At 39.4% G+C, this 27,143-nt stretch overlaps 1 protein-coding gene across 1 annotated transcript; it reads right to left on the bottom strand.

Annotated features, from left to right (window-relative positions):
• Positions 1 to 14,514: 14,514 nt before the first annotated feature.
• LOC108391923 (olfactory receptor 2T11-like) lies at positions 14,515 to 15,456 on the bottom strand. Its single transcript, XM_037008850.1, has one exon. The coding sequence runs from the start codon at positions 15,454 to 15,456 to the stop codon at positions 14,515 to 14,517; it is 942 nt and encodes a 313-aa protein (XP_036864745.1).
• Between the last annotated feature and the right edge of the window lie 11,687 nt (positions 15,457 to 27,143).

The following is a 27,143-nucleotide window of genomic DNA, read 5'->3' as shown; positions in this document are numbered from 1 at the left end:
CTCCACAGCCTTGCCAACATTTGTTGTTGTTTGTCTTTTGGATGGCAGCCATCCTTACTGGTGTGAGGTGATACTTCATTGTAGTTTTAATTTACATTTCTCTGATAATTAGTGATGTGGAGCATCTTTTCATGTTTCTGTTGGCCATCTGTATTTCTTTTTCGGAGAACTGTCTTTTCAGTTCCTCTGCCCATTTTTTAATTGGATTATTTGATTTTTGTTTGTTGAGGCATGTGAGCTCTTTATATATTTTGGATGTCAAGCCTTTATCGGATCTGTCATTTACAAATATATTCTCCCATACTGTAGGGTTCCTTTTTGTTCTATTGATGGTGTCTTTTGCTGCACAGAAGCTTTTCAGCTTAATATAGTCCCACTTGTTCATTTTTGCTGTTGTTTTCCTTGTCTGGGGAGATATGTTCAAGAAGAGGTCACTCATGTTTATGCCTAAGAGGTATTTGCCTATGTTTTTTTACACGAGTTTAATGGTTTCATGACTTACATTCAGGTCTTTGATCCATTTTGAATTTACTTTTGTACATGGGGTTAAACAATGGTCCAGTTTCATTCTTCTACATGTAGCTGTCCAGTTTTGCCAGCACCATCTGTTTAAGAGACTGTCATTTCACCATTGTATGTCCATGGCTCCTTTATGGAATATTAATTGAACATATATGTTTGGGTTAATGTCTGGAGTCTCTAGTCTGTTCCACTGGTCTGTGGCTCTGTTTTTGTGCCAGTACCAACTTGTCTTGATTACTATGGCCTTATAGTAGAGCTTGAAGTAGGGGAGTGAGATCCCCCCTACTTTATTCTTCTTTCTCAGGATTGCTTTGGCTATTCGGGGTCTTTGGTGTTTCCATATGAATTTTTGGATTATTTGTTCCAGTTCATTGAAGAATGTTGCTGGTAACTTGATAGGGATTGCATCAATTCTGTATATTGCTTTGGGCAGGATGGCCATTTTGAGGATATTAATTATTCCTAGCCACGAGCATGGGATGAGTTTCCATTTGTTAGTGTCCCCTTTAATTTCTGTTAAGAGTGACTTGTAGTTTACAGAGTCTAGGTCTTTCACTTCTTTGGTTAGGTTTATTCCTAGGTATTTTATTCTTTTTGATGCAATTGTGAATGGAATTGTTTTCCTGATTTCTCTTTCTATTGGTTCGTTGTTAGTGTATAGGAAATCTACAGATTTCTGTGTGTTAATTTTGTATACTGCAACTTTGCTGTATTTCGATATCAGTTCTAGTAGTTTTGGAGTGGAGTCTTTAGGGTTTTTTATGTACAGTATCATGTCTTCTGCAAATAGTGACAGTTTAACTTCTTCTTTACCAATCTGGATTCCTTGTATTTCTTTGTTTTGTCTGATTGACATGTCTAGGACCTCCAGTACTATGTTAAATAACAGTGGGGAGAGTGGGCATCCCTGTCTTGTTCTCGATTTCAGAGGAAAAGCTTTCAGCTTCTCGCTGTTCAGTATAATGTTGGCTGTGGGTTTATGATATATGGCCTTTATTATGTTGAGGTACTTGCCCTCTATTCCCATTTTGCTGAGAGTTTTTATCAGGAATGGATGTTGAATTTTGTCAAATGCTTTTTCAGCATCTATGGAGATGATCATGTGGTTTTTGTCTTTCTTTTTGTTGATGTGCTGGATGATGTTGTTGGATTTTCGAATATTGTACCATCCTTGCATCCCTGGGATGAATCCTACTTGGTCATGGTGTATGATCCTTTTGATATACTTTTGAATTCAGTTTGCTAATATTGTATTAAGTATTTTTGCATCTACATTCATCAGGGATATTGGTCTGTAATTTTCTTTTTTGGTGGGGTCTTTGCCTGGTTTTGGTATTAGGGTGATGTTGGCTTCATAGAATGAGTTTGGGAGTATTCCCTCCTCTTCTATTTTTTTGAAAACTTTAAGGAGAATGGGTATTATGTCTTCCCTGTATGTCTGATAAAATTCGGAGTAAATCCATCTGGCCCGGGGTTTTGTTCTTTGATAGTTTTTTGATTACTCTTCAATTTCATTGCTTATAATCAGTCTGTTTAGATTTTCTGTTTCTTTCTGGGTCATTCTTGGAAGTTTGTATTTTTCTAGGAATTTGTCCATTTATCCTAGGTTTCCCAGCTTGTTAGCATATAGGTTTTCATAGTACTCTCTAATAATTCTTTGTATTTCTGTGGGGTTCTTCGTGATTTTTCCATTCTCATTTCTGATTCGGTTGATTTGTGTTGACTCTCTTTTTCTCCTAATAAGTCTGGCTAGAAGCTTATCTATTTTGTTTATTTTCTTAAAGAACCAGCTCTTGGTTTCATTGATTTTTTTCTATTGTTTTATTCTTCTCAATTTTATTTATTTCTTCTCTGATCTTACTATGTCCCTCCTTCTGCTGACCTTAGGCCTCATTTGTTCTTCTTTTTCCAATTTTGATAATTGTGACATTAGACCATTCATTTGGGATTGTTCTTCCTTCTTTAAATATGCCTGGATTGCTATATACTTTCCTCTTAAGACTGCTTTTGCTTTATCCCACAGTAGTTGGCGTTTTGTTTTGTCGTTTGTTTCCATATATTGCTGTGTCTCCATTTTGGTTTGGTCATTGATCCATTGATTATTTAGGAGCATGTTGTTAAGCCTCCATGTGTTTGTGAGCCTTTTTGCTTTCTTTGTACAGTTTATTTCTAGTATTATGCCTTTGTGGTCTGAAAAGTTGGTTGGTAGGATTTCAATCTTTTGGAATTGACTGAGGCTCTTTTTGTGGCCTAGTATGTGGTCTATTCTGGAGAATGTTCCATGTGCACTTGAGAAAAATGTGTATCCTGTTGCTTTTGGATGTAGACTTCTGTAGATGTCTATTAGGTCCATCTGTTCTAGTGTGTTGTTCAGTGCCTCTGTGTCCTTACTTATTTTCTGTGGCGGATCTGTCCTTTGGAGTGAGTGGTGTGCTGAAGTCGCCCAGAATGCATGCATTGCATTCTATTTCCTCCTTTAGTTCTGTTAATATTTGTTTCAGATATGTTGGTGCTCCTGTATTGGGTGCATTTATATTTATAATGGTTATATCCTCTTGTTGGACTGAGCCCTTTATCATTATGTAATGTCCTTCTTTATCTTTTGTTACTTTCTGTATTTTGAAGTCTGTTTTGTCTGATACTTGTATTGCAACACCTGCTTTTTTCTCTCTGTTGTTTGCATGAAATATCTTTTTCCATCCCTTGACTTTGAGTCTGTGCATGTCTTTGGGTTTTAAGTGAGTCTCTTGTAAGCAGCATATGGATAGATCTTGCTTTTTTATCCATTCTATTACTCTGTTTCTTTTGATTGGTGCATTCAGTCCATTTACATTTAGGGTGATTATTGAAAGGCATGTAATTATTGCCATTGCAGTCTTTAAGTTTGTGTTTACCAAAGGTTCAGGGTTTGCTTCTTCACTATCTTACTGTCTAAATTTACTCGCTTGCTGAGCTATTATAAACACGGTCTGATGATTCTTTACTTCTCTCCCTTCTTATTCCTCCTCCTCTCTTCTTCATATGTTGGGTGTTTTGTTCTGTGCTCTTTTTAGGAGTGCTCCCATCTAGAGTATTCCCTGTAAGGTGCCCTATAGAGGTGGTTTATGGGAGGCAAATTCCCTCAACTTTGGCTTGTCTGGGAATTGTTTAATCCCTCCTTCATATTTTAATGATAATCATGCTGGATACAGTAGTCTTGTTTCGAGGCCCTTCTGTTTCGTTGCATTAAGTATATCATGCCATTCTCTTCTGGCCTGTAGTGTTTCTGTTGAGAAGTCTGATGATAGCCTGATGGGTTTTCCTTTGTAGGTGACCTTTTTTTTTTTTCTCTCTGGCAGCCTTTAATGCTTTGTTCTTGTCTTTGATCTTTGCCATTTTAATTATTATGTGTCTTGGTGTTGCCCTCCTTGGATCCCTTTTCATGGGAGTTCTGTGTACCTCTGTGGTCTGAGAGGCCATTTCCTCCCCTAGTTTGGGGAAGTTTTCAGCAATTATATCTTCAAAGAAACTTTCTATCTCTTTTTCTCTCTTCTTCTTCTTCTGGTACCCCTATAATGCGGATATTGTTCCATTTCCATTGGTCACTCAGCTCTCTTAGAATTCTTTCATTCCTGGACATCCTTTATCTATCTCTGCATCAGCTTCTCTGTGTTCCTGTTCTCTGTTTTCTAGTCCATTAATGGTCTCTTGCATCTCATCCATTCTGTTTTGAAGTCCTTCCAGAGCTTGTTTTATTTATGTATTCTCCTTCCTTAGTTCTTGCATATTTCTCTGCAAGTCCATTGGCATGGTTATGACTTTTATTTTGAATTCTTTTCAGGAAGACTGGTTAAATCTATCTGTCCAGATTCCTTCTCAGGGGAAGATGTAGCAGATGCTGAAGCTGTCTGGGTTAGTCTTGTTTGGATCAAACTTTTTTGCCTTTTCATATTGATATGTTCTAATTACTGTCAGCTGGGAGAGTCCAACTTTCCACTTGCTACTGGCCTTTCTTTAGTGGGACAACTGCGACCCCTAGTGGCTTGTGTTGGGTAATTGCGTGTAGGCTGGGTCTTTGTGTCTTGCCTGGCCATTATGGAGGAAGCTCCCTTCCTGAGGGTATGGCCAACTTTAAGCTGCGTCACTGCTATGTCCGCTCCCCGGAGGGGTAATGGACTGAGGGCTGTTTGGCTGTTTTCCTCTGTGAGGGGTCTCAGAGCTTTTGCCCAGGGGGTTAGTGTGCCCGGGTTTCCCTGGAATTTCAAGCTGCTGGACTGTGACCTGGGTTGTATCCTGCTGTTGCATCCCTGTCCCTTTAAAACTTTCAAAAAGCACTTGCTTTTCTTTGTCACAGGGGCATCAGCTTCGGGACCTGCTCAGAGGTCTCGCTGCCCTGTTTCCCTAGTTTCCAGCCCTCCGCGCATGCACTGTGTCTGCGCTCTGGTGCGGATGGCTAGGGCTGCATGTTTAGCAGTCCTGGGCTCCCTCTCCCTCCCTGCTGCAACTCCTCTCTTCCCTCTGGGAACTGGGGTGATGGGCGCTCAGGTCCTGCCAGTCTGGAGCTTGTATCTTATCCCTTTCACCAGGCGCTGGGCTCACGCACGTGTGGATGTAGTCTTGCTGTTGTCCTGTGTCTTCTGGCCTCTCTTTTAGGATTAGTTGTATTTGTTGTATTTTCAAAAATATGTGTTTTTGGGAGGAGATTCCCACTGTCCTCACGTCACCATCTTGGCTTCCTTCATTTTTTTAATGAATGTAACTGTACTCCTTCGCTCATTTACATGGGCCTGAAAGGAGGGACAGGCTCCTACAGTTTTCCTAGCTTCCTCTTCAAATGCAGTCTTTCTTTTTATGTTTGGTATCTGAATGATATCTTGGGTATAAAGAAGAAGTGCTGCCTGCATACATTTTGCTATATTCTTCTTTTATATAGAATTTTCATAAGACATACCCATGAGAATGAGAATCCTCTGGGGTACTTAATCCAGAAGATGTGCAGGCTCTCATCCCATGAGACAGAAGGATGTTTAAATTTGACCCCAACTTAATCTCTGTGTGATTACAAATATGCTATTTGTACAATATGCTATTTGTACAAATATTTGTTCAAATCTATTTTACCTACATTATACAAAGCCATCTTTAAATAAAACAAAGTATAAAATAAAGCTCACTGCCTCATGGATTCTCTATGTTATCACCTTTTTGGTAAAGTGGTAAAACACAACTCAGTCTAAGTCCAAGTGGATTTTTGAAAATTAAACTCAGATTTTAAATGGTGGTCCCAGCAATTTAACACAAAAACCTGAATTGAAAAATTCCATTAGGGTTAATTGAACAATTTACAGGTCATTGTGCTGTCAGAAATACCAAAAGATACCACCTACTTACAAGAAATTATAATACACACCCATTCTCTGATTTATCCCAGAGTCACTGCCCCAGTTTCCAGGTGACTTAAACAAGAGCTCTGTGGGGCAGAGCGGTGTATCGCTGAATAGTGTAATGTCTGTCATAAGCATAAAAAGCAATAGGCTCAGCTGGAGATGTTTATTGGGGATGGGAGGGAAGAGTTATATTTATTTGTGATGTTGTGGCTTAAAGTGGAGCTCCTCTTTCAAAGTAGTTACATGAAAAGTTTTTCTTTTACAAAGCCTAATAATACTTCATAGATAGAAAAATAGCAGGAAACTCTGCTTGCCCTGTTGGGTGACCCAGTAAGTTGTAGCTATGTGTTATTTTTTTCTGCTTTTCATCTTATCTTTGTTTCATTATTTTTTCTTCTCCCACTATCCAATCAATCCTTTCTTTAAAATATGTGTTATTATTTATTCAATTTCTTTTTATTTTAAATACTTACTGTCCAGGAGTTGGCCACTTCCTGTCAATATTCTGAGCTGAGAAAACTGATGCTTGAACTGTGTCCCATCACTGTCCTTATACCGAGTAGATATTAACAAGCACAAGGAGCAGATTAAGTGTTATTATCATGGTGGGGATGTAAGCCGCTTAGCAATGTTCCCAAGTAGCCTTTTTCAAGATGGCACTGACCTTTCCTTGCTGAAACATTCATATGAGTAGAAATGAACTCTGAAAGGGAAAAATATAAAGACAACTCTGTAGTTATGCTGACTAGGAGACAGAAATAGATAAAAGACTTCACCCAACAAAAATAGAATATACTTTTTTTTTTCAAGTCCCCAAAAATGTTCTTCAAAGAAGAGAATATTATGGGCCATAAAATGAACCTGAACAAATTTAAAAGGACTGAAACTCTACAGACTGTGTCCTCTTGTAATCATGGAATAAAACTGAAAATCAATAACATAACAAATGAAATATTTTAGAAAAATCTCTGAGTACATGGAAATTATACTACAGGATTCCAAATAATCCCTGAGTCAAAAAGGAAGCCTCGAAGGAAAATGCTTAGAGGAAAATGCATCAGTCCTGAACGCTGAACCCAGCTAAACTATCATTCAAGAATAAGAAAAAAAATAACAATTTTTAAAGAAAATATTTCAATTTTTTTATATGATTGTTTAGCACTGTCTGAAAGCTTTAAGTTTAGTTACAAATGCACAAAGATCATGAGATTTGGATACAACAGCAATATATGCTGAAAAGAAAAACAACTAACAGTATGTAATTAAACCTAAGCAAGATTACATATACCAATAATTATTGTAATTAAGAAAAATAAGCTGGCAATGGAAGCAAATTAAATCATGCTGAAAAACCCTCTCCAATAGCTTGAAGCTGGAGTCACCAGGTATTTCCATTGACTACAGGTGGTACTGAAATTGGAGACTTAGTCAAAAGTCTGTTTATAAGGCTGTTAAAACCCGAGTGTTCATCTTCACACTTATGTCATGTAGCTGGGCATCTTATAGTTTATGGAGATGGTGATCTCAAGAGGCTCTGAATTTGGAAAGACAGGCAGTGCATGGTCACTAAGGGGAACACTACACAGTGAACCGCGAGGCATCCCAGCCCCTTCCTGCGGCTGGGCTCTCAGGTGCTGGCCCCCGACCGTGGCCTCCAGCCCCCGAGAGACTCTGTCCAGGGGAATCAGATGGCGTCCAGGGAAATGTCACACTGGCGCTGACTGTTTCCTAAGTGAGTGAATCATTTGGGTCATAGTTCAGCACAATTTACCAGTTTTTAAGACTTATTATTGTCCAAAAACCTTCCTAACAGCCGAAAGGCAAGTATTAGCTGACACATAAGAGATTTTCTAAAATAAAATATATTCATCAAGACAAATGCAGAGAAAAAAATGGTGAAAGCAAGGAAGGAAAAGAGTATTTCAAAGGGAATTATGATTTATCAACTTAGAGAAGTAAAAACATGAGAAGATATTAAATTGGAAAAAAGGATTTAGAAAATCAGAAGAATAAAAACAAGTTTTTCTGATTGACACAATCTATTTAACATTATTTTTTAAAATTTATCTGTGAGGATGTCTCCAAAGAGATTTTCCCTTGATTTCATGGACTGAGTAAAGAATTTTGCCTTCCCTAATGGGAGTGAGCATTATCCAATCCATCCAGGACCTGAATAGAACTGAAAGACCGAGGAAGGAAGAATACATTCTGTCTGACTGTCTGACCTACGACGCTGGTCTCCTGCACTCTGTCTGACTGTCTGACCTATGACACTGGTCTCCTACACTCTGTCTGACTGTCTGACCTATGACACTGGTCTCCTACACTCTGTCTGACAGTCTGACCTATGACACTGGTCTCCTACACTCTGTCTGACTGTCTGACCTATGATGCTGGTCTCCTGCATTCTGTCTGACAGTCTGACCTATGACACTGGTCCCCTACACTTTGCCTAACTGTCTGACCTACAACACTGGTTCTCTACACTCTGTCTGACTGTCTGACCTACAACACTGGTCTCCTGCACTCTATCTGACAGTCTGACCTATGACACTGGTCTCCTGCACTCTGTCTGTCTGACCTACGACACTGGTCCCCTGTACTCTGACTGACAGTCTGACCTATGACACTGGTCCCCTACACTCTGCCTAACTGTCTGACCTACAACACTGGTCCCCTACACTCTGTCTGACAGTCTGACCTACAACACTGGTCTCCTGCACTCTGACTGACAGTCTGACCTATGACACTGGTTCCCTACACTCTGCTTAACTGTCTGATCTACAACACTGGTCTCCTGCACACTGTCTGACAGTCTGACCTATGATACTCGTCTCCTGAACTCTGAATGACAGTCTGACCTACGACACTGGCCTCCTGCACTCTGTCTGACAGTCTGACCTACGACACTGGCCTCCTGCACTCTGTCTGACAGTCTGACCTATGACACTGGTCTCCTGCACTCTGTCTGACAGTCTGACCTATGACACTGGTCTCCAAGACTCTGTCTGACAGTCTGATCTATGACACTGGTCTCCTACACTCTGACAGTCTGACCTATGACACTGGTCTCCTGCACTTGGACTAGACTTTCACCACAGGTCTGTGAGGTCTCTTGCTTGTAGAAAAGAGATCATGGGACTTCTCAGCCTCCATAATTATGTGGCCCAGTTCCTTATAAAAAGTTTTCTCTGTCTCTCTCTCAGTGGATAGATAGACAGGTGCCATATATGCCTATATACAATTACATAACTATATAGAATTTATATATCTATATTTGTATATCTATATCCATCTAATTTACCTGTCATCTGTCTATCATCTATCTATCTCTTATCCATAGATCTACCCCTATTGGTTCTCTGAAGAACCCTAATACAGTTGTACATGTGATATATAAGCCATTTGAATACTTTCATAAAACCCTCAAAGTGTCTACTACCAACAGACTGACTATTATAACACAGCTCCTGTTGTTCAAGAATACTTTTTATTCATGTCAGAACACAGATGTCATAGTCTTGATATCTAGGTAAGATTGATTTGAAATCACTGACCCTCTAATATGTGTAGTAGGTGCTTTCCCTTAGATTTCGTGACTCTCAATGAATTTTTGACTTATGTGGTCACTTCTCTATTGCTTTCCCTGAAGTTGTGCAGATACCACATTTAAATATTAAGTTACCTTTTTCTTTCCCAACATTTTTAAAGCAAGTATTCCTCCTCTTAGTCAAAGAGAGCTGTGTGGGCTCTTGTCATAATGTCTGATTCCAATGAGATAGAATGATAGAATGGCAACTAAAGATGCATACAGATATACTTTTTTCAATGAGAGACATATTTTAAAAAATTTAATGATATGTATTACCATTAATGTTATCAGTGGTGATATCCAGCTCCAGGGATCTTTCTTCCTAAGACTGGCTCTCAGTCAGGACAGAGTCCCCACCCTAGACCTCTGTCTTTCTTGGAATCAGGATCACAAGACTTGGGGGCAGTAATACTTGCTTACCAAATACTGGGCTTTAATAAATCATATTAATCAATGGAAATTATTTGGCATTTTTAATGTTCCTGTTATGAGAGAAAAACTTTAGCAACAGATTAATAAGATATTTTGTCATGTAGTGGTATAATGTACACCCATTTAAATATTTTAAGTCATGTTTAATGATATCCTAAATATACATGCTAGAATGGTGAATTGTTAAAAAAATATGAAGCATTCAAGTAAAATTTATAGAAATTAGGTACAAAGGTACAAATAACTATACCCAACAAGGAATTCCTTCTCTACCACAGAAGTACATTAAATGACCATCTTTGCTCTATTATTATAATACAATAGGAGGGAAATTGCCTTAGAAATGTATTTGAAGCAATGAACTTCTCCTAATATTAAGAAAAATATGTCTGGAGAAAAGTAAGAAAAAAATATTTTATTGTATCTTCCTTATTGCTTCTAGAGGGATATGGAATAAAAATAAGACAGAACATGTAAAGACCAAGGTCTGATGTGAAGGGCAGCTGTACACATAACTATAATGGCATAACCTCAATACACCTCAAGGCCCTTACAGAGAACCACTAGATATATCAGTGGTGGAAGTAATCCTCCCTTCTATTCAGTGAAGTGGATATCATGATGAACAAGTTGCTCCTATGATTTCTGGTGGTATTAAACTATCCACATCCCATAGGGTTCATACTCAGGTGTTTGAATTTAGAGTTTGAGCCCTTTATCCAGGATGTACCCTGGGTGTTGAGGACAATAGTAATGATGATGATGCTGGTTATAAAAACTAAACCAAAAACTAAACTAGTCAGAAAAGCGCCCCACTTGCAGTACACATTTAATGTTTATGAAAATGAAGAAGCTGAGTCACAAAAAAGTGAAGAGCTTTCTGCAAGGCTGGAAGTGGTTGTGTTGTGTTGAAATCCAACTTATTTGTGTGCTTAAACACAGAATACTACCTCTAATAATGATATGTCAACCAATAGTCTGCTCAATGCAGAAAATATTTAATGACAAAAATTTTAAAAATAAACATCAATCCTTCATAGGTACTGTTAATATCATTTTGTAGTTAAATTTTGTTTTTTATTCTCCTAGTCATACATGCTCTTTTAAGAAATACACTGAGGACATACAATGTAGCTTTGGAATAATATTATGTTAATTATCCACCACGTGACAATGAGTGATGCCAAATCGTTCCCATATTAGCCTACTAGAGTTCTAGGTAGAATCTGAAAATAATCCCTTCAATTAATATACACATTTCTCCTTCCTGTGGAGACAGATCATCTAGCCAAGGGATAAAGGGGACAGATATAAGAGTCTCCTATACAGTCACAAATATCTATGATTCCGGTAGCTGAGGAACAAGCTTCTTAACGCATAGAGAGAGTTCTGGCAAGAGTGGTGTCCTGAGAACACGCAGAGGGTGCTAAGCGGCCAGATGACAAAGGCAGAACTTCCTTCACCTCAAGGAGCAACCATCACAGACACAGAAAACTTCTGTTATAAGATGCTTCTCCCACTTCTTGATTTTTTATTAGCGCTTAAGACAGGAAACTATGTACAGAGATCAGTTACCATGGCCAAGGATACATAAGCTAGACATTAGCAAGACAAGGTTCAAACACCAGATAGTTTAACTATAAGCCAATGATTTTAAGGCCTATCTAATTCACACCTGAAAGTGGTGTATAGGTATCAAGTGATTTAAAAACGTTTAAATGTTACAGAAAATAAAAGTCAAGAGCTGAATGATCACTTCTTAGGCATGCACAAAGATAGAAACCTGGATGGTGTCAATCAGATTTGTCGGAACACAAAGGCTGTTCATTGAGCACAACTACGGCTTCGGGACGTTAATTCACACTAAGTGTGGAGACAGCTTTTCAGCAGATAAGCCATCACAAACACAAGAGTAAAGATGGGATATGTTGGGAGTGTGTTAACTCCTGAATTTAATTAGCATATTGAAGGAACAGGATGTTATGCTAGAAGATCCACAGGAGAAAGAATGTGGGTTATACAGCCTTTAATTTACATAAAGGGAACAATCCATTAAACAAACAATGATGCATACAGATTACATGCTGCAAGTTCTAAGCACTGGAAAAACATAAATGATTACAACATGTTTACTCACATAAAGAATGCTAAGTCTGTAGTGATAGCCGTTGTTTGTTCTATTATTTTTGTCATTATTGTTGCCATAATCAGTTGTAGGTAACACAGTGGATGCTCATTCTTTGCTAGGCTCCATATGGGGAGCGGTTATTAGACTATTGCACAGATATGTTTATCTTAAATTTATAAATCAATCCCAAAAGATTCGTAAGACTACCTGACAATCCTGATATCTCTACCTTGTTCATTGCTCACCTTCTCTCCAAAATACCTTTATTCTCAAGTTTTTAACAATCCTCCCTGTTCTTCACAGACAGGAGCTCTTCTTAGTTCTGATCGCACCTAGAAAACAGGAGGCACCAGACGGTAGCTCGGTAACTCACTCGTGCCACGCAGGGGCTCTCTCCGCCTTCCTTCCTGCTGCAGTTAATGAGCTGGCCTTGCTCACACACGATAGTTGGTTCCAAAGCTTTTGACCATTTTCAAATGTCTTCCGTCTGTAAGAAATTTCCCCCTTTTTTCATCCATCACCAATTTTCTCTTTGTATGGAATGCTGTAATATCTCAGCAATAAAACACACTGGAGTCATACACCCTTCTAGCTACTCCTCCATTTCTCTGCTCTCATTTACCACAAAAGACAAACTGCATTAATTAATGTTTAATCATCTTGTTCCCTTCCTTTCCCTCTATTTTACCCCAAATGCTCTCTGAGCATAACTCCGTTTTGACTGTTCTTACTAGGTCCCGAGCGGACTCCAGGCTGCCAAATGCAATGGTCAGTGTTCAGAGCTCACTGTGATCCAACAAGACGCCGCACCTGCTGCAGCTGATCGCACTTCCTATCTTTGAGCCATTCTCAGACCTGAATCTGAGAAAATATTTTGTATTACCCAATCAATCCCTCTCTTTATTATTTATTTTTATTTACTTATCAAAGTATAGTTTAAATCCAATATTATATTGGTTTCAGCTATACAATATGATGTTTCAACAATTATATACATTATTATTCAACACTATAAGTGTAGTTATGATCTCTTACCACACAATGATATTAAATATTATTAACTAGAGTCCCTGTTATGTTTTTCCTCCCAATACTAATTAATTTTATATTGGTAGTTTTTATCTCCTCATGCCCTTCACCTATCCCCCCCTTACAGTCATCACCAATTTGTTCTCAGTATCACTGAGTCTATTTCTGTTTTTGTTTGTTTCTACATTTGTTTTTTACTCTCTCACTTGCTTCCCAGTGAGCAAAGCTGCCTCAGTTCTCACTCTCAACCCTCTATTCTTACCTAAATGATCGCAACTCATCCAATGACTTTCGATTTCCCTTCAACTCTGAAGACTCCATATTTAGACCTTCAGCCCAGAACTCTAATCTGAAGCCCAACTGACTTCACACAACCAACAAGCATTTCAGAAGTGTTTTTATAACAACTAAATTCTCTATTTCTCCTATTCAGTATTGACACTTGAAAAATTTTCAAAATATCAGTAAATAAAAATGCCACTGTCACTTTGTTGGAGCCCAAACTGTTGAGCGATCGTTCACTCTGCACTCCTCCCGGCAGCCGTCTTTCCAGAGACCGGATCCTGCTGCCCAACTGCTCCCCTCAGTCCATCTTTGTCTCTCATCTTTAAAGCTTCTTAAGTTGTCTTCCTGTATCTACCTGACCTAGTTCCTAGCTCTATTCTCCACATTATAAACAGAGTCATCCTTTTAAACTGTATATTGTATCAAATTACATTTCTACAGAAAATTCTTCAAAAGCTTCCCATCTCACCCAAAACAAAACTAAAAATGTATTCAAGTAATACTGATAATGAATCATACAGACTTGGGAAATGTAAATTTTCTGTCATAGTCTTCCTCCTTCCTAGATCTCTGCTATTAAAATGACATGGAAGAAGGCACAGTATAGTGTTCTTTTATGTTAAATATTAGAGTATATTCCCTTTCACTAATTATGTAATACTTTGGTTTTCAATATTCATAGTCGTCTGAGTCAGGCTCACTCACTGTTGCATGCACCTTGCACTTGACAGTCACCGTTTTCAGCACGAGTGGCATGAAGGTGATCACAGACCTGAGGATCCACTGAGACAAATGCAATAACCAGAGACAATCCAAATTGTGTGGTTTAATTTCTTTGTTTCTTGTGAATTGGCATTGTTTTTCTTTATTGATACAAAAAAAAATCACAGAATTTTGGGCACTGAAATTTGGTAGCTTTCCAAGGGTTTTGATTTGTTTAACCATGAGTTAAGTGTGGAGTAGCCTGTGAAGAGTTAGTGTGAAATCTAATATCTGTTTTTCTTTATTTTTTTGAGAAACAAATGACCTAGATCAGATGAAATATTTAACTTAATTAATAATACATTATTTTTAATAACCAGAAAGTCTCTGCTTAAATAATGAAACATTGTGGGTCTCCCTCACCCCCAGAAAAAAGTCACAAGCTAAGGTAAATCATCTTAATTGCCAAATGTAAATAATCTCTGATAGCTGACCAACAGTCTCTTGTGAAACAGGGCACATAGAGGATGTTCCTTGGAGACATTTTTCCAGGTCACTGGAGCTCTAAGCATCCCTTGCGGATGCTTTTGGAAGAGCACTGTGCAAATGTCTTTCTTAATGCCCCTGTGACGTCTTTGTTTCTGAGCCCCATAGAAAATGCTGACCACAGTCAAGTGGGAAGAGCACGTAGTAAAGGCCTTTCTCCGGCCTTCAGGGGAGCGCATGCGGTGGACAGTTAACAAGATGAGGGAGTAGGAGGCTGCAATAACAGAGACGGGGATGAGCAGCATGATTACACAGCAGATGCACAGTAGGCGTTCATACAAGGATGTGTCGGCACAGGCCAGCCTGAGAACTGTGGGGATCTCACAGAAGAAATGGTTGATGTGGCAGGAGCCACAGTAGGGGAAATTCATGGTGACGGGCATGAGCAGCAAGCCATCCAGGGACCCACCAAACCAGGCACCAGCAGCCAGCAGAAGACACACCCTGCGGTTCATCAGGATGGGGTACTGCAGAGGGTCACACATGGCCTCATAGCAGTCATAGGCCATGAGGCCCAGGAGGAAGAACTCTGAGCTGATCATGGTCAAATAGAGGAAGATCTGGATGCCACAGCCCACAAAGGAAATGGTCTTCTCCTTAGAAACCATGTCGACCAGGAGCTTTGGGACAGTGGTACAAATGAAAACAGTGTCCATCACGGACAGCTGGCTGAGCAGGAAGTACATGGGGGTGTGGAGGCGGGAGTCCACCTGAATCAAGGATATCTTGACCAGATTTGCAGTTAAAGCCACCACAAAAATAGCAAAAATAATTGCAAAGACCATTCCTGCAGCTTTGCTGTTTACCTGAAGCCCCAGGAGGATAAAATCTGCTGACAAAGTTCTATTCTTCATTGACGTTGCCTATGGCAGCTCCAGGGAGCAGGAAGCCATGGAGATTAAGGATGGAGAGGAAAGAAAGAACTTTCTCTATAAGAGAAACTTGCAGTGGAGATGATGCCTCTAAGGGTACTTGTCAGGATGGCCTCTTCCAACACAGATGCTAGAGAGAAGCAGACCAAGAGACACATCCATAAATCAGTGACTGTAGACCTCTTCCTCCTGTTGGAGAACAACCCTTCATATATTTTGTTTATGATCATGTTTCAATGTACAGATTTTGCTAATTGCAGAGTAAAGTTGGTGTTTGCTATACCTATATGAGAGTTTTAACTGTATCTGTCCTCTGCATTCTGCCTTTCTGGCTTCCAGAATGATGTCCCATCCATACCAGTGTTCCAGGTAGGGTTTGATCTCGGGTTCTTGTCCCCACCACAACAAAGTGAAAGGCAGAGACACAGTAGTAAGGCAGAGTGACACTTTTATTTGAATCCACTGCAAGGGAGGAGCAGGCTAGAGTCAAGGCAGACAAAGGCCCTGAACTTTTAGGAGAGGCTCTGTATACCAGGACCAAGCCCGAGGCACCTCTTTTGATTGACAGAGTGAGGTCATTTGGTGGACAGCTCGAGTTTTACACCCATTGCTCTTGGTGTGTATGTCTTCCCAAAGTGCACACAGAAATGCCCATGGCAGGGAGCAAAACAGCAATTTTATTTTAATGAGATCATGAGGGGGTGTGTTTTAGGTGGTTCTTAATTTTGTTTGATTGTCCTTGTGTTGGGACCTAGCTGGGACAGGTTGGCTAGGTCGCGATAGGCAAGCAGTCATCTCCCTGCAGTGCCTTTGTGGTCTCCTCATGGAACCCCCTGCTTGGGCAGTGTGGGCAATTTTTTCCTTGAACTCTAACTTCCTCTTCCCCAGCTTCTCACATCTACCTTTCTCTCTAACAGTCAGGCTAAGTCAATAGTAATTGGAGAAAAGGGAACTTGATTTATTATTTGAATGGCTAAAGGTTAAAAAAAGAAAAAAACGCAGGAAGTGAAGTGTGTGCAGTGAGACCACCTCCTGCGTCTCTGCTCTGCTGTCCATGCTTCATCTCTGACATTTCTGGTCACCAGGTATATGGGGGTTTCTTTCCAATACCAAGAGATTCTCCATTCTCCAGACAGCAGCTGGGTTTCTTATAATTTCATTCAGTTCTTACAGTGTCTGCCTGGAGTCAGCCTGATATCCCACAGGCTAAATGCTCATTCCCACAAGCCTGCCTGTGGCTTCTGTGCCAACTGCAAGCACAAGGGTCTGACCTCGGACGCCATTTTCAGTCACTCGTGTTTCTGAACTGCTGGCTTCAGGAGGAAGTTCCCATGACCCCTTCCTAGGTTCATGTAATTTTCCAAAGTGTCTCATAGAACTCAGGAGAATAATCTATTTACTAGACTGACTAGCATAAAATCTGGGAGTGAACGAGGATGCATGGGGCGAGCTGTGGGGTGGCGCACAGATATCTCTTGCCCTCCACGGGTGTGCGTTGCCCTCCTAGCAACTCCACCTGTGCACCAACCAGAAGCTCTCTGAATCCCATTTAGGATTTTTACAGGTTTCATTATTTAAGCACAATTGATTAAATCATTGGCCATTGATGACTGATTGAACCGTTAGCTCCTCTTGTCTTCTGGGAGGCCTTGGAGGTGAGTGCTGAAAACTTCCGACCTCTGATCATATGGTCAGCTTCATGGCAACGAGCTGTGAGCCTTCAGAGAGTTTCATGCATCACCTCACTACCGTGAACTCGTGGGTTGCTCTGAAGGGCCTTTTTGTGAATGACAAAAGACATCCACATAGCTCTTTCCATTTAGGCAATCCCTAGGGTCCTAGGGGTCTGTGCCAGAATGGAGACAAAGCACATACATGTACCTCTTTTTATGCATTACAACGTCACAAAAGGGTAGGACACTGCGACACTGCTGAGGCTTCATGAATGTTCTAGTCACCCTACTTCACTCAGGTTATTGCAGAACCGTTCCCGCTATCTCCCTTTATCTCTGTGCTTTTAGACAAAGCAAAGTGATGTTGAAAGACCTACATAAGACCAAGTCATCCTGCTCAGAACTGCTCTGGTGCTACAGGGCCCACACAAAGCCTGCCTTGCTGTGACCCTTCACCCTCTCATCATCTCCTGCCTCCTCCAGTGTGTTCGCTCTGGTGCTGCGGACCCCACGTCCTCCTTGCTGGATCCTTCACCCTGAGCCCGTGGCTTTTACCCATGCTGTCACCCAGGCCCGAGCCTCCTCCCTTCATCTGAGCCCAGTCTCGCCCTCCTGCCCTTCAGGGCTTCGCTCCGGACCCGCCTTCTCAGAGAAGCCCCTTCTTACTGGACTTGATGACTCAGGTTTTCACATCTCTTAACACACCTCACATATATATTCATCTTATTTTTTATTAGTCTACTGTTGCTAGACAGTAAGTTCAATATAAGCAAGGGTGTCTTCCTATTCTGTTTTTTGTGTACTTTGACCATATAAAAGAATGCCTGGGACCTGGCAAATACTTTTTTCAATGTTTAAATGAATGATTGCTAAACATTTACAATCTATATGATGCTTTAAAAATTTTTTTTCTGTTTAGGGAGATGCCCTTCTAATAGAAATTGTTTAAAATACACCTGGGTATGTTATACATAATGTGTTAAATGGCAGGCCCTTGTATGTATCTTCAATACAAAATCAGCTTCCCGTAAAATAGGATACATCCATATTTTCTAATAAGAAACTTAGTTTAAGGAAAGAGGAATTAAACATAAATTTCTAAGGTTATATATACAATTTTGAGACAATCACTTTCTGGGACTTAGTATACCATCTTAGACAAAGTCACATGTCAACACAAAGTACAGCAAACAATGTGCTCACCACTTTCTTTCTCTTCTGAATCTCCCCTTGTTGTGACAGCTTTTTATTTACTATATCCCAGTTATCGTATGAAAGACACTTGTAACTTCAGATGCTGTCATCCATCCAGAGTTTGTATTGTGGATGTTAATACAGTTGGAACTCAATCTGTGAGACACACATAAAAGGAGAAAAAAACTTATGTATGATTTTTCTTAAGATAAAGTTTCCATGTGTTTCCTATTATCAAAAAAGTATCTAAAATGTTACTATTAATATGTAATTTTTAAATTTTGCAAAGCTATAATGGGCTTAACTTAGTGTTAAAATAAATCCAATTGTGCTAGGCAGAATAACATCTTCAGTCAAAGGCGCTTTGTTCTGATACCCAGATCATGAGTATGTTCCCTTCCTATTTTGCAGATGTGATTACGTTAGGGGTGGTGAGATGGGAGATAATTTGGGAATGTCCTGTTGGGTCCAGTGTAATTACAAAAGTCCCAAAAGAGGGATGGGGGAAGAGAGAGGCAGGAGATAGAGGGGGAGATATGGCGTCATGTACAGATGGTTCCCCAGGATCCAAACACTGGCTCTGAAGGTGGAGGGACCGCAGGCAAGGCAGGGAGTGGTTTCCAGAATCTGAGAAAGGTTAGAAGTGGATTCTCCCTTACAGCCTTCCGAAAGGAGTGCAGACTCTCCTGACACCTTGATTTCAGCCCAGCAATACTAATGTCAGACTTGTGAGCTCTAGAACTGTAAGATAATAAGCTGTGTCATTTTAAGCCAATGAGTTTGATGCAGCTGCCATACAAATAAATAGTTTTATCAACTTTTAAACATAACCATAAGAATAATGAGCTCTGATTGCAGAGCATAAGTATGACTGAAGAACGTTCCTAATAATATGTTAGTGCTGAATTTCTGCCAGGCATTGTTTCTTCATGCTCCTCATCAATGTGTTTTGATGTAGTCACTCTGCAGAGCACACCCATGGAGTCACGTACTGTGATTATCACCATCTTGCAGCTGGAGAAACTGAGGTTAAAAGTGGGCAAATGATGGGCCTGTGTCTTGGCTCAAGGACTCAGGTTTTGTTTTCCATACTTTCCAAAATTAAGTTCAACTGACACCCAAATGCACACTATCTTTTTAAGTATCAGCTTTATAACCAGTGAAGAAAAGTACAAGGAATACAGGCTGCAAGGCCAGGATCACACATAACAGTAATTTGAATTTCTGGTCAAAAGTTGTCAACAATGTTATAAAGTAACAAAAGGAAGTTAATTGTTTCCAGAAATCCAAAAGGCATTCAAACTCCAGGGCAATGCTTAGCCATCTTTCATCTGCATGCAGTGCTTCTAACTGGCTGCCTGGCTTCCTGCTGAGGTCCCATGGGAAGAAAAGTGTTCACCTGATATACTATGAGAAAGACTTGCCAACCCCAGACTTATATCTCACTGAGGGAAACTTCCATCTCTAAGGAGACATAACAGTGCCACATCCAGGAGACCTGCCCTCAGGCTTCCACCAGTTCAAACAACACTAGATATGCAGCCCTGTAAAGATGATATCAAATTTCCTTTCAAAGATGGGATTTGAAGGGAATCCTCTGTAATGTGTGTCAGGGAGAAGCGGCAGAGTTCACTCAAGAATAAATGATTTCTGTCACGGGGATGAAAGTGAGTCATAGGGAACATAGTCAATAGTATTGCAATATCTATGTCTATTGTAATATCTTTGATGACAGATGGTAATTATTCTAATAGTGCTAAGCATATGCTAATGTGTATAATCAAATGATTGTATTGTATGTCTGAAACCAATGTAATGTTGTATATCAAACATACTTCAGTACCAAAGAATAAATGAACAGTGAGAATAAGAGTATTATTCAATGTTGAGCAAAGATTAAACAAAACATATCAAAATATTGCATGGAGGTGTAAATTCGATTTAAATACTTATATAATAAATTGATATGTTTTGAGAGCAATCCTTTCAGAACTTTACAAATCTAGAACCAAGAGTTAAATTATCAAGTTTTTAAAAACATAATCAGCTTCTACTATATTTTTGTAGGTGCAGATGCTCCTAAATAGGAAGAGGAGGTCATTTGTTTTTAAAATAGTATTTTACAAAAAGACAAAATATAATGTTAACTGCAACCAGAGCTTGATATTCTTATGGTCATGTCTGATTTTGCTGTTGAAACACAGTACATCACTCTCGTAAGCCAAAGCCTCCCTAAAGGTGGAGGTGCTCTGAGTGTTTCTCCATTGTTGATCTAGGTGATTAGTTCTATGGAAACATTTTCAAGATGATTATTCCCTTCTTGAGCTGGATCCAAGTTAGTTATTAAACACAATGTCATTGGAAAATTAAAGGTGTTCTCGGCCTTCTTTTCCAACCAACCAGTCCCCTCTGATTTTGCCAGGTGGCTGCCTAAACGCAGCTCTCGCCCCTTCTCCCTGACTGTAGACTTACCGCTGAGCGCATGATGCCACCTTCATCTGATTCGTGTGAGGCCACTGGTCTGGGTGCTCAGCTGGGCATTGGCCGTCCATAGCTACAGGCTTGGAACGTGACATTAAATCACGTGGTTTCTTCCCTGTAGTATGAGCACCAGGAGACTTTCTCAACAGGCAAGATGCCGGGAGCACTGGTTAATTTCTCCTCTGCTGCACAGACCAGAGTGTAGGAATGGAGACTGACTCACTTTGAGCCTCTCATTGAGAGATGGGTGGTATTAATGTTGAGTATTGAGGGATCTTGTAAATTGTTTGTAGGAATGGGAGTGGGTATTATTTTGTGAGATGGTACAAAGCCAGTATCAGTACATCAAAAATAATGTGTATAGATTTCCACCCCTAGGAAATGTTAAATGGAAATCCAGAGATAAGCAGGCAACTTTGTAAAAGTATTCATCTTGATATTATTTGCAATATAAGAAAGCAGAGACAACTTATGCAGTTTCAGAAACATAATAAGTAGTTTAGATTTTAGTATTAACATTCACAATGGAATTACCAGTGATCATTAGGATATTAAGTGGATTCATAATTGTTATGCTGGTATGACAATTTCATTATATTCTTAGTGAAAAATGTGGTATATATACACATGTGTGTATCACATATATATATATATATAAAATAAGGGCAAGTATATATATATCACCAATATATATGATGAGGATATATATACATTTATATGTGTGTACATATAAAGATATATGGTTTAATATGCCATTATATATGTATGAGTGTATACATAAGTATATAAGTATATATATATATACACACACATATGTATGTATATACACGTAATTATAGAGTAAATCAAAGTATTCACTGATGGTGGAATTTCAACTGACAATAGTTTATTCTTGACTAGATTTTCTGTCTTCCTTCAATTATAGATTATGTGGGTAAAACTATTTACTTTTAAGTCAAAGGAGAAGCCTCTTATTCAAGACTTGGGCAATAAAATCTCCCACATCTCAGCCGTTGTATGCTGGGAGGATGACTGAGCTGGCATGAATGCACACCAGAATCCTGCCCACTCGGCTCCTGCACCCAAGAGTATAATTCACCAGTTTCTTTCCAACACTTAAGCTTTCATACCCCTAGATGTCATCTGAAATATCTGTTTCTGATCTTAAAATATTCACTTTAGTCTATGTAAATTAAATGTGGACAGAATCACTAATATACACACATCAAAAAATCATAAAATATTAATTACACACATATAATGTATTATAAAAGTATAATAGTTATTTGGCAAAGAGAGAAGAAATACATACAAAGAGCACTCAGAAATGTTTGAGACTTACCATTGTAAACAACTCCAGTTTTCTAATGTAAATTTCCCAGATTTCTACAATCACACCAGTCAACTCACTCATCAAGTTCATCATGTACTAAAAGGACGTCAGAACAGCCCTTTTGCTCAGGGTTATTGTGAGGAGTTTGTGGTAAGGCTTTCATAACAGTACCTTGACCCTAATAATGTAATTTAAATGTTCTTTATAATTTTAAGTCCTCCTCTTACTCAGAATAAATAACTCTCCACTTTGTTGATTATGGAAAGAGAACAGGCTCCAGAGCAAGAAAATGCTGTTAATTTCTGAATTTGAAAATGGACAGTGTATATACCCTTGTTTTATTCACTTTAATTCCTTTATCCTAATTTCCCATACATTTAAAGTAGACATTTACAAAATTTGCAATATTTAGATAACAATTCTAAGATTATAAAAACAGTTTCAAATTAAATAAGGTTGGATCAGTAAATTTGTCTTGAGACTGAACTCATTTAATATAGCACAGCACACAGTTTCTTTTTATTTTTTATTTTGATATCATTAATATACAATTACATGAGGAACATTATGTTTACTAGACTCCCCCCTTCACCAAGTACCCCCCAAATACCCCACTACAGTCACTGCCCATCAGCCTAGTAGGATGCTGTACAATCACTGCTTGTCTTCTCTGTGTTCTGTACTGCCCTCCCCGTGCCCCACCCCCTACATTATGTGTGCTGATTGTAATGCCCCTTATTTCCCTTCTCCCTCCCTTCCCAACCACCGTCCCCAGTCCCTTTCCCTTTGGTAACTGTTAGTCCATTCTTGGTTTCTTAATAATACTCAAAGACAAAGAATTTTTCAATTTTTTAGATTAAAAAGACTATTGTTTGCAAGTACCCCTGACTCCATTCAAATTCATATTAATTCTTCGGTCACGGGAGAGTTTTCCCCAAGTTTACGCAGTGAGGCAAGGAAGCGGGTGTGAATATCACAGGTCCAAAACCCAAAATGTAACTATGTTCAGACATGTCTCCTTGTTTTATCTTCTTCATTTATTGGCTACTCATTAAATAACTGCACATTTCAGTCAAAAACTGGGGAAATTCAGGAAATAAATTAAGTTACAAGGTCAACTGAAATGTGTAATCCTGACCTGCATGTAACTCGACATTTTTGTTCAATATGGAGGGAAAAATCCTTTTGTCTCCAGAGCACATCAAAAGGTCACTGATAAGACCTGTTTGCTCAAAAGGAAAACACAGCCATGACGTATCTAGCAAAAATCAGCCAGTGATGTGTTCTTGGCAGGAGCTACACTTTTAAAACATATGATATGATAATTTGTGAAATTGAAAAGAATTTAGATGTGGTTATTTTGTTTCCACCTTAACCCTGAAATGTGATACTACATGGGTGTTAATAGACACCTAATATTTTGACTTTCGATTTCCACCACAACTCTTCAAACCTGGGATTCCCAGGAAAAAGGGAAAAAATAATTATGAAACATAAAAATTTGTATTTTTGAGTGGTACTACTTCTAAAATTAAATGGTGCTTGTTCATTAATTTAGTTTATTTGGGGGACTCATTTTCTATATGGAGGGAATTTCTTGGGATGAATCAAAGAACAAAATGAAGATTCCTATTCTTGCTTGTATGATTAATAAAACCTAATGTAATAGACTTAAAATCTGATATAGGGCAGAGACAGGAGATAAGTAGCATAATTAATTTTCCCAAAAAGCCAAGATATAAACAGTATGGTAAGAACAGGAGGAACCCAATCTTAAGGCTAAGATTCGATTTTAAAAACCAGAGACTTAGGAGGTAATATTCCCAACACATTCTGTAGTAATCAGACAATAAGCCACCCTGTCTTAGATCCGGGCAAGTAGTCCTAAATGATATGCTTCCCCCACTGCTTGAGGGTAACCACTACCCCGGAGAGGGACTGGATCAATAGATTCCTTGTGTTAAGTTTATCCTACAGAATTATGTGGAGGACAGAGTGTTGATGAGGAGGACATAATGTCTGTCCCTGGAGAGAGACATCATGAGACCACATGTGAAGCCTACACCCCCACCCTGCTGCCCTTTGCCCCATTCTTGAAAGCCTTCAAAGAGGGAACCCCCGTCCTTTCAGTGCATCTTCTCTCTGAGGGTGCCCACACTCCCCTTTAAGTGCATACCTTTAAATAAAGCTTTCCTACTGTTCAAATCATTGTTTTGTCTTTGTGTTAGTTCATCTTATTTCCAAGTCTTCACTATGTGTCTGCTTTACTCCTGATAAGGAGGGAGGGGATGCTGAGAGCTCAGATTTGGGCCTGCAAGTTCCCATCACCTGGGCGACCAGGACGGACCTGCAGCTGCACCATCTGCTCTTAGCAACCTGCCTGAAAGTCTCCTTTCTTTGGTAAGTTCTCAGAACATAATCTCCCTCCATCCTGTGCTCCATGGCTCCTCCAAATATTGGGGTGGTGGGGGCTAGTCCCCATGCCATGCCGATCCCAGCAGACATGAGATGCCAGATGACCCTGGCGTCAGGAGCTGTCAGGGGATCTGCCCTATGCTGAGTAGGAGTTCAATGAGCTTTCCCTCCTTTCCTCTGCACCTCTTTGCTCTCCGTTACCTGCAAAGCAGCTGCCATTCTCCACTGCTCTCGCTTTATTGAATTCCTTCCTTACCTACACTCTTCTGACTGGCTTGAGGATTCTTTCTCGTTCAGAGTCAAGAACCCTCCCTGTCCAGGCTTACGTTTCCCCTGGTGCACAGGCAGAGACCTCCACAGATGCAGCTGCCTGGCAACAAATCTAATCAGGGAAAATGAAATAAAGTGGTATAGGATAATCAAGAGTTGATGCCACAGGCATGTATTTATCACCTTTATATTCTTATCTAATTGTACAAATCAAGATACAGTAGAACAGAGAATTTTATTTTCTTTAAATTTAAGTATCTGGGATTTTGAAAGAAGCACTCACTGGGATGCTTGGTAAATGTTTGCCAAGACCAATGCATGCATGCAGGTTTAACACATCTATCCTCAACACAATCCCAAATGAAAAAAATATGCATCAAAAGTGCTTCTGGTTTTAGTGCATTACATGTTATTGAACAGAATTTTTTTTTAGTTATATAACCTTTCAATCTTATGAAGTGTCCATTGTTACAATGTCCTGCTCCACTTCTTTCTATAGTCAGTATGAACATCAGTTTTCACACTCTTACCAGACCTTTTAGCAGGACTCCTCTTTGTCCAAAGTCAGAGTCTAACTTGGCTGGGAAGTACACATTTTAGACAAATACAGCCTGTATTCTCTCTTTCCTACTAACCATCTAAATATTTTCAGTTTCTCTGATCACTCCTTCATTTATGAAATTTCCCTGTGTATTCAATAGAGCACTTAATATTAATAAAGTATTAAATAAGATCTTATGAAATCCATTAAAAATTATATATAATATAAATAACATTTTAATTTATTGTATAAATGAAAATGAAAGCATATATAGAAGCTTAGGGGCAGTTAATTTCATGTTCACATCCCTCACCTGTGGAAGGATCCCCAAAACCTTAACATCCCTCAACACGGATCACCAGTCCTTGGCGAAACAGACTAGCTGGCATGCAACAGAGAATGAATACGGATTGTATCACCACATTCCTCTCAGAGGGATTTTTCCTCCAGATCATTGTCAGGATTAACAAGCTGGCAACTGCTCATTGTGCTACATGCTTTTCTCCCTTGGAAACAGTCTGCAGTTAATACCAAAGTTTGGCACAAAAACACAGAAGCAGAAGTCAGAATAAGACATAGTTCTGAGATGCACCCATGCCTCAGACTTGGGAAAAGCAATAATTTTCAATGAACACAAATGTTCCCAACTCACATGGGATAATTCCTTCTTAAAATACTTTGTAAGACTTTGTGCACATAAGAATGAAAACCAGATAATATATATCAGTTTGCTTTGGAATGTGGATACTTTACTTTCATCATTTACACATAATCCAGAAGAATACCTGACATGTGCTGTATATTGGTAACTTTTTTCATGGTATCATTAATGTACAATTGCATGAGCAACATTATGGTTACTAGACTCCCCCCATTATTAAGTTCCCACCACATACCCCATTACAGTCACTGTCCATCAGTATAGTAAGATGTTATAGAATCACTACTTGTCTTCTCTGTGTTATCCTGCCTTCCCTGTACCTCCCCTGCTACATTATGTATGTTAATCATAATGCCCCCTTTTCCCCACCCTTATCCCTCCCTTCCCACCCATCCTCCCCAGTCCCTTTCCCTTTGGTAACTGTTAGTCCATTCCTGGTTTCTGTGAGTCTGCTGCTGTTTTGTTCCTTCAGTTTTTTCTTGGTTCTTACACTCCACAGATGAGTGAAATCATTTGATACTTGTCTTTCTCCACCTGGCTTATTTCACTGAGCATAATACCCTTTAGCTCCATCCATGTTGTTGCAAATGGTAGGATTTGTTTTCTTCTTATGAATGAATAATATTCCATTGTGTGTATGTACCACATATTTTTTATCCATTAATCCACTGATGGACACTTAGGTTGCTTCCATTTCTTGGCTATTGTGAATAGTGCTGCGATAAACATAGGGGTGCATATGTCTTTTTTAAACAGGGCTCCTGCACTCTTTGGGTAAATTTCTAGCAGTGGAATTCCTGGGCCAAATGGTATTTCTATTTTTAGTTTTTTGAGGAACCTCCTTACTGCTTTCCACAATGGTTGAACTAATTTACACTCCCACCAGCAGTGTATGAGGGTTCTCCTTTCTCCACATTTTCGCCAACATTTGTTGTTGTGTGTTTGTCTTTTGGATGGTGGCCATCCTTACTAGTGTGAGGTGATATCTCACTGTGGTTATAATTTGTATTTCTCTGATGATTAGCGATGTGGAGCACCTTTCCATGTGCCTGTTGGCCATCTGCATTTCTTCTTTGGAGAAGTATCTGTGCAGATCCTCTG

The sequence above is a fragment of the Manis javanica genome, chromosome 14 (assembly GCF_040802235.1).
Source record: "Manis javanica isolate MJ-LG chromosome 14, MJ_LKY, whole genome shotgun sequence".
NCBI lineage: Eukaryota > Metazoa > Chordata > Mammalia > Pholidota > Manidae > Manis > Manis javanica.
This window is presented reverse-complemented; position numbering and strand designations above follow the sequence as displayed.